The sequence below is a fragment of the Carassius auratus genome, chromosome 30, assembly GCF_003368295.1.
Source record: "Carassius auratus strain Wakin chromosome 30, ASM336829v1, whole genome shotgun sequence".
NCBI lineage: Eukaryota > Metazoa > Chordata > Actinopteri > Cypriniformes > Cyprinidae > Carassius > Carassius auratus.
The window spans coordinates 14,419,190-14,431,513 of NC_039272.1; the positions used below are offsets into that span (position 1 = coordinate 14,419,190).

The window sequence follows — 12,324 nt, forward strand, 5'->3', positions numbered from 1 at the left end:
AGGTCAACCATTATAATATATGTTTTTATTTCTCTCTCTTTCCATTTAGTGTGTGCAACTAAATATAAACATGATGATTACAAACGTGTTGCAAAATAGGTAGGGTACAGTTTAATTGTTCACTGTTATTCGTATAAAATAGCAGATATCATATTGTATGTTTCCAGAACAAATTTCCTTTGGGACGATAAAGTTTATCTTATCTCATCTGTGTACTTTAGAGTTTTTCCCACTAGTCTGAAAGAATACATGCTATGGAAAGAAAATAGGCCAAAGTCTAAAAATTGACCAGAGCATGCAAAAAAAGAATGGTTTTGCCACTAGTGTTAGACTGGTTCAAAATGGGGGAAATTTTACTTATTGAAGAAAACTTTTTGCCTACTTTTATAGCTATATTATCTTAACACCCATAATGAAAACAACAACAGATAATTCACCTTAGACTTTAAAAACCTTATGTAAAAAAGTGCATTCTGTGATAAAGGTAGTCAGTTACTGAGTATGTATTTTGCATATTGTTAAATGCTTTTTAATTATTTTTATAATGATAATAATTATAACACTTTGTTTGTACTTATCTATTTGGTATTTGCAGAAAGAAAGTCTGTCAATCTTCTGAATGGAAGTGACAGATTGTATTGCGTTTTTTAGCTATATCTGGCTTGGACGGTGTTGGGCAAAAACAAAACATCTAATCAGTTAAGTTTAATGCATTCAAAATGCTCCAAAATCAAGGACTGTAAACTTTCTTACCAATTATTTTATTTACACTAGGGGTTGTCACAGACGATCCAAAGCACAACATAAGTAACCATGAAATGCTGTTCATAAGAGACTATGTTTGAACTCATACAACATTGAAACAGGACTAAATTGTCTTAAAAGAAACATTTAAATGTTATAAAAGAGCTGAGCCAACAAAATGGAAAAGACTTTTAAAATGACCCTTATAAAAAAAAAAAAAACTTCATAACCAGCACTGTTGGATTTTATACACGTTCAGGTCAGTCTTCACGACATAAGGCTCGCTGTCTATCCCCATGTGATAATGATTGCTGTTGCTGCTCTCTAGTGGCTAGGGCATCCAGTCTCTCTCAAAGAGGGGTTGTAGGGGTGGAGGGGGTGGAGGGCACAGAAACAGGATGAAGGCCCAGATCCATAGAAGGGGCTTCCTCTGGCTCTTGGGGGCTTTTCTTAGAAGCTTCAAGCTTCTCCTTCAACAGGGTGCACAGCTCCTTCACTGACTCACTGCTCTGTAATAGCATGAATTAAAACATGGTTACTTTCTAAAATGTCAGCATTAGAGAAACCGTACAAAGAGGAACAGAGAATACTTTTATCATCTATGAACAGAAGAGGATAAGGTGCCATCTAGCGAGCTTTAAAGTCAACATTAAAACAAAACTGACTCCATTTACTTTCTTAATCTGGTGAAATAAAATCAAATACTACTACTTCTGGTTAATCAATGGTACATGCTTCTGCTGAAAAAGCATCAGCCTACATTATTGCAAATTATTTTTTAGATTTGTGTTCAGCTGCAGTATTCCAACATATATCAATAGAGTAGCTCATATCTGGTTGGTTTGATCCATGTCTTATAACTCTTAAATTTATTTTTAAGTCTGTATAGTATTTTTTTATAATTCCTATGTGAAAAATGAAAGGGAAAATGTTTCCCAGGACTATAATGCCATTGAAAAACTGGACCGGTACTGTTGCATTAACACTGGACAATGTTAATCAGTAGTTACAGTGATTTCAGCAATTTCACATTGATTCTGTTTCCTGTTTTAATACCTGTTTTGGTGGTTCAAGCGTCTTCATTAAGGTTTCCATGTAGGACACCAGCACCTTCTGATGGAGATGATTCAGCAAGCGAAGACAGTGTCGGTGAACATTTTCCTTACTGCAAACGAGAGCAAAAAACATACTAGAACTGCATCGAAGTGAGCCACAGTATTAACCTTGATTTTTATCTTACTAATGATTTTCTTTCCAAGCACTGAAGGATTTGGTCTATAAAAAGGTAATACAGACCTAGAGAAAGATGTGAGGAGGAAGTTATCAAAGACTGCAGAACAGAACTCCTCTGATCCAAATTCATCAGAGAGCAGAGTCAGATGACCAGTGAGAAGATGGAGAAAGATGTCTCCGAATGCCATGTCGTTATAGGTATCAACTGCACACACACACACACACACACACACACACACATGATCAGTGTCTGAGAGGCTTTGACTAATGGATCCATTAATCCAAAGTCTCTGACAGGAGTCTCACCCAGTGCAGGAAGAAGCCGCTGTAAAGCATTTTTATTCCTCTGCTTGGCAATATGAAGCACATAATAAAGACCGATCTCACACGCCACCCTGTTTTCCTGTATATACCTAGACAAGACAAAAACACCATCCGTTTTAGAAAACTGAGTGTTTGCTGAAAATATTGAGCTGATGAGCATACCTGGAGAAGGTTTCAGGCAGCGTGTTGGGGTACGTCAGAGAGGTTTTCTCCTCACTCGGCAGTTTCTGCTCCACAGTGAACGTGTAGTCATCCACCACTATTGACATCATGGCAGGCAGGAAGCGCGTTACCACCTCCAAATCCTGATGGTAAACAAGACCAGCCTTGAGTAAGTGTACAAACCCATTTCAAATGTTAGGTTATAGTGTATTGAAGAATGCCAAGAGTTAATCTTACCATTCGGGGCTCTTTAAAAACCTGGCTGTCAATCATATCCCAGGCACCCTGGCCAAGAGAAAGCATCCGCAGCAGAAGGAGAAGGTCAGGGCTGTCCTGTGCATGAAAACAGAGTGATTCATAGCATTAAATATTAGAATGATATTTGTAGTATTATTTCTATGCTATAATTGTATGTGTTTATATTTCAAATAAACTTTTAATTTTATAATTTAAGTTTAAAAGATGTATGTCCTTTATTATTATTTTCTAATATTTTAATTTAGATTTCATTAATTAATATTTTTACATATTATCTTTTTTATTGAATTTATACAATTTACTCGACAATTTGAACACAATAAGATTTTTTGACTTTTTTTTTCATCATTTTTTACAAAATTACATTTGAATTATAAATGAAAAGGTGCCCTTTTATTATTGCTTTGTGAAATTGAAATATTTAGAAGAACAAAACTATATATTTTTAAACTAATCCAAAATCAAATAAATTAATAATGAACAAAAAAAAGAAATCTTTTAATAAAAACAAACTAAGGATTTGTCTGTGCTCTTTCTATCTAAAATTAGAGGACACCACTGACTATTAATCTTACAAAGATGCTGCATAGTTTTGGATTTAAATTCTATTGCATCATTTCCAAACCTGAGGCAGAACAAAGTTTAGCTTTGTGAAACTGTACTACATAAAACATCTGAACAGAAACAGCAGATGGGCTGAATGAGAATGCAAATTCACTTTCTGACAGCAGGTGGCGCTTATGGAACCGCAGAAATATAGCATTTCCTTAATTTCTGCTGTAAACAAGCAGTACTTAAATATGTATAATACAGATGCAAAATGAAAAGAAAATGTGATCTTATCTTTTCTAAAGATAACTTTTTTCCCCTCAGAGATACATTCATATAAACAACCACCCCAACTCTATTGAGATTATTTAGCTCATTTAACATCTCAACCGATTTGAATCGCCGCATATTTTTTCTATCGATTTTACAGCTGGACCGGGCTTTATCGTTACAACCGTAATTACCAAAAACTACTTTTAATAAGTTTTATTTATACACTAACTACAAAAAAGAAAAGTCTACTATAATGTAAAATGAACTGAGCTCTTACTCTGGGCAGGGCATCCTGGCTCAATAGCTCCTGAAGGTTCCTCACGGTACTCAACACTAGTGTGTTACAGGCAAATGGGTCACAGAGGATCATAGACAGGTCACTGTGAGAAACAGAAACAGAATGTGTAACATTTTTCACTTTTTAAGGGTAAGCTATGTTACCTCATGTCTGTAAGGATTGGTGAATCTTTTACCCTAACACTTGTTCCTGCCCTTTCTTCACCCCATCCAGGAAACCTTGTAACTCTCGGGCCCGTTTAGCATCCACAAACTTTTCCCTGATGCAGGCATCCAAACACCAAGAAAACTACCAAAGGATAAGAGCAGAGATAAGGATTTTGCATTGTAGGGTGTGTTTGAATCAAAAGTGGTCAACTTTATGATACATGATCACACTGCAATAGCTCCAAACTGTTTTTAATTTATAAACAACCAAAAACACTGCTTTGAGGTCTGGCTTTCATAAAGAACTCAGTTCCTTTACCTTTTTGTAACAGTTACATAGACCATTTTGTACAAACATGATAAATAGAAGGCCCCTATAAATGGTGCTGAATCATGAAGTTGCCGTTGAAAACAGACAGGAAACTGGTTTCACACCTTGTGACAGGGGTCAACTGAACAGATCTCGCTGATGTCAAGGTCATGGAGGGACATGAGCAGCTCAGCTCGCAGGGTGCAGTAGTGAACGTTCCGTGTGCGCAGGAATAGCGTCCGCAGGAACTGTAGTACCATATCATAGAGCTTCACATTCTTCCCAATCATCTGAGTCAGCTTTAACACCACCTGACAAAAAAACCAAAACAAAATCAGTGTGGAAATCACCAAAATTACAAGTTTGTCAAAGTATAAATACATAGGAATAACATTAGCCAACCTTTACAATACCAATGACACAACATTACATTAACACTAAACCACCATCATGCTAACATTACATAAAAACTGACATTAGTATGTCAGTTAAAAACATAAGATGAATGTTAACACAACATTGATACAACATTACAAGATCATTTACTTATACTATACAGATTCAAAATCTCATATTATTATTTTATTTTTTTTAATGTTATTAGGTATGCATAGTATTGTTAGAAAATGAGAAGTTTTTTTATAATGTTTTAATAATGGTTTTAATGGTTTAGAATTTCATTAAAGAAACAGTACAGTACATTAACACTGACACAGTTTTCAAATTAAATGATACGATTATTAAACTGGCTCAGTATAAACTTTAACTAACTAACTGCTTTAGTATAAACACACTATAATATATCTGTATCTAACTGAGCACATTTACAGCTGAAAATTCTATATATTAAAAAATGACTTTGTTAATTCCAATATTGTAAGAAAAAACACCTGCAACTTACCTCACCCTGTCGCCGTGTTTTGGGTGAAGGACTAAAAAAGTTGTGAAGGATGGAGAGGTCACTGCTGAAAAGAGCCGCCTCCTTCTCCACAATATACTGTTTCAAAAGAGGAGACACCTCGTCCCCGAAAAGAGCCTGGTTGTCTTGCCAAATCTGCCGCTTCACCTCCACTGCACAGACTTTGTACAGCTCTTTATCAGCCATCACCTGCTTCAGCTTCTTCTCAGGTACCTGCATGACAGTGCAAACAGATCGTCTCTGTTGAAACTAAAAGCACTGTTATGACAACTATAATAATACATTTATCAAAAAATAGATGGCACTCCTAAGGCTGAAATCTGCAAAATAAGTTTTAAAATGAGTCAATATACTGTGCTATATTGAAATATATCTGACACCCAACCACTATAGTAATAAGTTATTTTTACAGAACACATTCAAACCTTTGGCAGATGTTTCAGCACTCGCATGACAATGGGCTGTATGGATGGCATCTTCACCAATGGGAAGCTTTTCTCAAGAAGTTCTTCCAGCTTCATGTACCTGTGTGAATTTAAGGGGATGCATTAGTATGATTTTTATCTGCTGATTATGATTATGATCTGCTGTATCAAACTTTTCATTCACCTGTCCTCTTCTTTGCCCTCTGCAATGGTGGCAACACGCTCCATCAGCTTTTCTCGAAGTTCATCAAAGACTGACTGATGAAACTCCAGCCGTGGAGTCCCGTGAAGGTCCAGGAAAGGCAATGCTGACTGTAGAGTTGGCAACAATATGCCATTTTCCATCTGTGAATGACAATACAGTTGTATTAAAAACATAAGGCACAACACAACACGAACATACTTTTTAGAAAGGTACTATTTATGAAAATAACATGCTTTTAAAGCATACTTGAATATATGTTTACAGACACTTAACTGCAATAAGCTGATTTATTTATTTATTTATTATAATTTTTTTGCCAGATGAAGTAGCACTTTTTATATGTAATTTCCTAATTACTGTTAGTGTCTGTGAAAAATAGTTAAAATGCACTGTTGAATGTACTGACAGGCATTTATGGCAAACTACAATATTCCTTAATTTCTGAGAAAACTACATATAAACTATAATATATTTGTAATTACATATTTTTAATGATGAAGTTGCAATTTAACACAATTTTAATATATTAACTTTAAATGTAATACCAAATAGCACACAGAAGTTAATTAAATTATAAACAAGCAAATCAGTATTGTGGATCAGTATGTTAGAAAACACATCAAATTAAGTGTACAAAAGATTTTTTTAAAAATAATAATAATTAAACATACTTTTAAGTAAAACTTTTAAATTGACAATATTACAAAACACTTTTTTTAAGTGTACTCAAGTGTGTTAAGTCCGTAATGTGGACTGTACATAGACTTGAAAGGCCTTTTATTTAATTAATACTATAGTATCTGCAAGAACAGGTTTATATATATATATATATATATATATATATATATATATATATATATATATATATATATATATATATATATATATATAACATTACGTTTAAGATTTTAACTGCACATTTATTACAACTGCACTCTTCTTTTTCACAAGGGTATTCATTAGGCACTTATTCCTTAGTTATTAGTAATCATTAATGAGCTACAATTAGATGCTAGAAGAGGGCATTACGTACTAGTGATTCAAATAAATACCAGTAAGATATGAATTAGTAAGTTTAAAAAGACATCTGTTTAATCATCTTGTCATATGCTATCATACTGCAAGCTACGCCAGAAATAGATCCCTCCCATTATAATCAATGAAGATGACTGCTGCATGCGAGCGAAATGTTTTATGCCGACACATTCAAGACACTTAAAGACTGTGACTGTTTTAGAGAAAAAGGTAGCTGTACGAGTGTATTAAGTTCTAACCTGAAACTGGTCGATGGCTTTCAGGGGTTCTGTACAGTTAGTGAGAGTTTCTTTCAGATCTTCTCCATTGGATATTCCCAGCTCCGGTAACCCTGCGAACATTTTGAGTGGCTGTCACTGTTTTAACTGCATTAAAACGAAATGAAATGCAATGCAATGACAACAGTAATACAAAAGATGTGCGTTAGATTTGCATTGTTCGTTGTTATCTGTATTCGCACACTTCCTAACTGTGCAACGTCGTCAACAGACCGTTGTTTCTGACACTTCGTAAAAGGTTCCGTCTAAGAAGTGTTCCTGACTTGGTGCCAAAAAGTCTCCAGTATTGCTATGTACATGTGAATACTAAAATGCCCTTGTCATTAAAAAAAAAAAAAAACATTATTAAAAGATTTTAGAGAACATCTGTCATTTAAATTATTTGTTAGTAAAATATTAATAAATGAAAAAAGACAACATTACCCTTGCAATAATACACTTGTCTTTATTATACCAATTATAGATTTAACTACAACTCTGACTCTTGGACAAAATAAAATAAAACAAAATAAGAAATAAAAAATAATAAGAAGTACTGTGTGTAGTACAAAGATGTAATGAACTGTGGGCTTCTGTTTAGGCGATTGAGGATCAGAAACTAAGAGCTTTATGCAACAGTGTGTGGCTAAAATAGAAATATTTCCTTTTTTTTTTACATTTCCACATTCACCAAAGTCCTTACGAAGTGGAAGCAAGGTCTTTTAAAGACCAGATAGGATTTCTGAAATTTTAGTGTGCTGGTTCTGTTTTTCTGAAGAGGTCTTTACATATGAATTGATGTCAACTTAATATGCGTCTTTATTATTTCCACATCAATTTTACTGCAAATTACACTAACATAATCTGATGTAAGAAAAAAAATAAAAAAGGGTCAATACAAAAGTTTATACTTTTTCATATGCTGCAAATACTTACAGATTTTCCCGTAAGGACAGAAAAACTCTTTAGTGCATAAAGATCAACAACATAATTTAGTGGCATTCTTCTGGTAGGTTCGCAGCAGAAAAATTATAGACGCGATAAGAAAGAGTGAGAAGAGGAATACAGCAGCACGCCAGGCATCTGGGAGCAGTGTTTTTCTCACAAGCACATTTTCAGCTGGCAGCAAGTTGCTTAAACTTAGCATGTAGCCAAGGGACCAGCCAACAGAAGTGTCTTCAGCCTGCAAACCAAAGCAAAAAGTTGACGTATATAACTATAACTTAAAATGGCATATAAAGCTGTCTTCCTTAGGGCTTACCTTCTCCCGAAAGGAGATGCGAGGGAAGGAGAGATCATTGAAACCATATCTATTGATCAGGAGCACCTGCAGAAGGATGGAATCTGCACAGTAATCCCCCAAATGGTTCCCCTCATCAGGAAACGTATTCTGCATCTGAGAGAGAGGGAGTTAGAAAGAGATATTGCCTGGGGAAATTTTTTACATTTCATCACATTTAAGTTTAATTAAAAACTAGGCTTAGGAATTATTCGCTCTGACAAGTCTGGTAAAACACTTGACAGACAAACAGCTTCAATATTTCATCAGTTGTTAATGATTGAATCAAACAATACAAAGTGAAAATATGCCTATAATTATATATATTTTCATAGAGGAAAAATGCAAGTTCTCTTAATCGGTTGTTGTAGAATGTTCTGACAAGTCAACTTAAAATTGCAGGGCTCCAAATCAGATTTACCTCCTGAAAGCTCATGTTGCAGACAACACGGATGGCATCCTTTAAATCAGCTGGAGACGTGATGGTGATGCCTGCAGCTTTCTGGAGGAACGAATGAGTGTAGAAAAAAGCCGAAAACGCCTGCACCAAATAAACAGGAATTAGCTAGTGTAGACCTTAACACATTAAAACAATGCAGCGCATCTAGGGATGCAAAGCAGTGCTTGATTCACTAAGAAGAACTGACTCATTGGAGACATTAGTAAAGGGAATCAAATTACAAGACTGCACTGTTTGATTGTTATTCACTAAAAAGAACCAACTCATTAAAGTCATTTATTTTGCTATCGTATACTTGTAGTGCTGTCTTGTTCATGCTATATATTCAGTAGCATTGTTGCAGCGTCATGAGTAAAGTAAGAGTATTTTTGTACTATTTTTCATCTCTGTTAAAGGAAGTATGCAAGACCAAAGGTTATTAGAACTGAGCGCCATTTGGTTTTGTTATTATTTTAGTCATTAAGGTTAGGGTAACCCTAACCCTAACCCTAACGGCATATTTAAAACAATACAAAAGAACTGAATGCACAAGGTTTAAATGCTCCGTATTAAGCTCTCTAGAAACTCGTACCATAAAGTTTCCTGTAATGTTGGGCTGGAAGACTCCATCAAAAGAGCATCTGGAATAAGAACAGTTGTTAAATGAAAAGAGACGAGAAACGTTTCCCAGGCATTGATCGTAGTTCCCTGTGCCTTTGATTTGCAGGACATCTTCAGGTTTATAATGAGATTGTCTTTCATTGCATGGAGTATCAAACACACTGCTCAGCTTTACGGAGTCACTGTAACCTGCAGGATAGCAGGGGTGAACTATGGAGCGGTCTGAACCCTGAGTCTATAAGATATAAAGAGAAAACATCAGAAGATACACTCTAAATATGATCAAATCAGTTAATCATTTAGACTAAAGGTCTGCACTTAACCTTCATCAGAAGTGCCAGCAGTCTGAATAACACCTGATTTCTCCCATAACACAGAAAGCTCTGAGTGTAAATCTGATAGTCTCGTCCGTACAGCCGCAGTTTCATCAGATTGTCCTTGTTCTCCACCGTCTGTTTAGTTTCAAAGGTGATCTGAGTGGAAGCTCCACCCAAGTCTAGCGCACCAGCTGTGTCTCTGCCTGGAGACAGCCAATGACCCACAAAACCATACTAGAGAAACAAAGGATGAGATAGAGAGAGAGTCTACATAAAATCAAGTAGCATCTGTAAAATATGCTCTGAAATTTTTATCTTTGAACATCAAAAAAGAACTTCTGCCCTTACCGTAATAAATTTCTCAAGCAGGTAGTTGACTGTGACCCATCCATAAGCTCCCTCCTCTTGTCCACTTAAGATGGTGGCCCCTTTGAAGCTGAATGGGTAGGTCTTCAGTTTGTCTGCCACTTCCTTCAAAATCTCATCTGACTCTTTAGGTTTAGAAATACTGTGTGATTGGACAAAAACAGAAATATATTTGTTATCTGTGACTCATTTTGTAGCTTTGCGATCTATTAATCAGCACAAACTTTTACAGAGTATAAACATGTGACGTGAAACAGCATTGTTGTACAATTAGTTGTTGTGACAGTGGGCATTGAGAAAAGTTAGAAATAAAAAACATCTAATATATTACATCTATACATCTAAAATTAATCATTGATATTTCTGACTCACTTCAGTAGTCTCATGCCCGCTGTGGCTCCGAGATACACAGGGGTGAGTTTGTGTCTTGACTTTGGGATCTCCTGCATGGCTTTTTCCATGCATTCCTCAAGACTATTGGCTGCTCCTCCTTTGTTACCTGCATAACTGGAGATCCCACCTCCTGGGTAGGAGAGAGAAAAATAATAATTAGGAAAATACTTTGAAAATTTAGATGAATGATAAGTGTGAAACTTCACTATTATTTTTTTTTTCAATATACTTACTCACCTTTCACATGACACTCGCTGTGTTGACTGACTATACCAGTACCGTTCTCCTTGTCTGCAGGCCATTTGTAGATAAACATAGAAGTATGAGAGGATCCAGCATCCAGGATGATTCCATACTGAGAACAAACACAACCGAAGTCAAGATCAAATCAAAGCTAAAGCAAAAAAAAAAAACTTTTTAATTAGTGATGATAGCACTCATATTTGCCTTTTTGCAGCTATTTATTATAACAAAAATAAATGACTAAAAATATATCTTTAGTGTTCATTCAAATCAATTAGATGAATAAGAGCTTTCACAAAAATCTATTTAATGTTTCTGATCTGTTCATGGAAGGAGCCACAGCAATCATTCGTCAAAAGCAACAAGTCAGAGTGTCATTAAATTTGGCAGTTGAGAGTCATTGGCTGCCTCCCAAATGCCAGAAAGAGATTCATCTTCCTCCCGACAGATTTGTTTTCTGTAGTAAAATCCAATAAAAACTCTCTGTCTGGACAGCCTTGTGTCGTCTTCCTCAGATTTGTAGCCTATTTTTGATTTCTTTGAACATCAAAAGTGTCATTACCATGAGCTGTGCTTGTCCTTTGATCTCTTCAGTATTGATGACGAGCAAAAGAATGCCTATAAATGAAATTAACAGAGCTGCAATTGCGGTACATATTGGCAGTTGCATTGTAATCTACTGTAAACAAAAAACACTGACATTTGCTGAACGACTACTGTATAGTCAACTGCAGTGAGGATGTGTAGATGTCTGTCTCTGACACGTTAGTTAACCAACCTGTCAGACCTGCTTGGGCATGCAAACCATATCATCTATATTAGTTATTGTAAACCTTATATAAAACATCTGACTGCCAAAGTGTGTATTTTTTTTTTTTTTTTTGCTGCTGACCTTATACTTTTTGATTGTGTGTTATGACTTTATACTTTTTGATTGTGTGTTAAACCTGTATCCTGTGTGCTGATGTTCAGCTTGGGTAACTCAGTCAGGGCTTTTAAATGGTCCACACAGTTGGTTGTATATAGTGCACTGCTGGAATAAGATATATTTACATAGAAGTTAAAGCAAACTTTTAAGGGGTCAACAGAAGAAGCATCACTGTTTTTATGCCTTAAAAAGTCTAGAGGTCAGAGACTGTGAAGAACAAAGACACAACACTTCTCAGGCATGCAAATAAACATCAATCTGACACTAGGTGGCATTAGAGCAAGAACAAACAGTGTTGTTCCTCATTAATAACAATAGACAATATGCTTTTGAAAAAACCCTATGCATCTAAAATGAACAAACTCAGTAGGAATAATTTAAAAATGGAGGCCACATATAGGATAGCTATTGATTGCATTCCAAAAGTCCTGGGGAAAACATAAATATATGTAAAAGTGAACAGATTCTGTTCAGATTCAAGACATTTAAAGATCTTTTTTTTTTTAAACAGTCAGTAGTCTGTTGTTACATCAGTCTTGAACATAATTAGCTGTGGGTGGTGTTAGGTGGAGGGACATTCTCATTCTTGAGAGGATTTAA

The 12,324-nt window shown here is 35.4% G+C and overlaps 2 protein-coding genes across 2 annotated transcripts; both read right to left on the reverse strand.

Annotated features, from left to right (window-relative positions):
* Window positions 1–745: 745 nt before the first annotated feature.
* On the reverse strand, window positions 746–7,389 carry nelfb (negative elongation factor complex member B). The gene is made up of 13 exons (XM_026211566.1): window positions 7,121–7,389; window positions 5,826–5,986; window positions 5,642–5,741; window positions 5,199–5,429; window positions 4,423–4,608; window positions 4,017–4,129; window positions 3,821–3,923; window positions 2,701–2,796; window positions 2,464–2,606; window positions 2,284–2,390; window positions 2,041–2,182; window positions 1,801–1,909; window positions 746–1,253 (listed from the first exon to the last, which is right to left on the reverse strand). The coding sequence occupies exons 1-13, from the start codon at window positions 7,220–7,222 to the stop codon at window positions 1,095–1,097; spliced, it is 1,752 nt and encodes a 583-aa protein (XP_026067351.1). The 5' UTR covers window positions 7,223–7,389; the 3' UTR covers window positions 746–1,094.
* Window positions 7,390–7,728: 339 nt separating this feature from the next.
* Window positions 7,729–11,536, reverse strand: LOC113050023 (ectonucleoside triphosphate diphosphohydrolase 2-like). Its single transcript, XM_026212739.1, has 9 exons — window positions 11,359–11,536; window positions 10,791–10,908; window positions 10,533–10,683; window positions 10,143–10,302; window positions 9,801–10,028; window positions 9,449–9,712; window positions 8,839–8,958; window positions 8,400–8,534; window positions 7,729–8,321 (listed from the first exon to the last, which is right to left on the reverse strand). The coding sequence occupies exons 1-9, from the start codon at window positions 11,464–11,466 to the stop codon at window positions 8,118–8,120; spliced, it is 1,488 nt and encodes a 495-aa protein (XP_026068524.1). The 5' UTR covers window positions 11,467–11,536; the 3' UTR covers window positions 7,729–8,117.
* Between the last annotated feature and the right edge of the window lie 788 nt (window positions 11,537–12,324).

What these genes read in the sequence shown, in the direction of transcription:
- nelfb (XM_026211566.1), bottom strand. Translation starts at nt 7,222, where the DNA reads ATGTTCGCAGGGTTACCGGAGCTGGGAATATCCAATGGAGAAGATCTG. An exon ending in TGCTGAAACATCTGCCAAAG is followed by an intron (nt 5,430 to 5,641) that starts GTTTGAATGTGT and finishes ACTGTCATGCAG; the next exon opens with GTACCTGAGAAGAAGCTGAA. An exon ending in CAGTTGACCCCTGTCACAAG is followed by an intron (nt 4,130 to 4,422) that starts GTGTGAAACCAG and finishes ATCCTTTGGTAG; the next exon opens with TTTTCTTGGTGTTTGGATGC.
- LOC113050023 (XM_026212739.1), bottom strand. Translation starts at nt 11,466, where the DNA reads ATGCAACTGCCAATATGTACCGCAATTGCAGCTCTGTTAATTTCATTT. An exon ending in GCAACATGAGCTTTCAGGAG is followed by an intron (nt 8,535 to 8,838) that starts GTAAATCTGATT and finishes CCTCTCTCTCAG; the next exon opens with ATGCAGAATACGTTTCCTGA. An exon ending in GCATCTCCTTTCGGGAGAAG is followed by an intron (nt 8,322 to 8,399) that starts GTAAGCCCTAAG and finishes TTTGGTTTGCAG; the next exon opens with GCTGAAGACACTTCTGTTGG.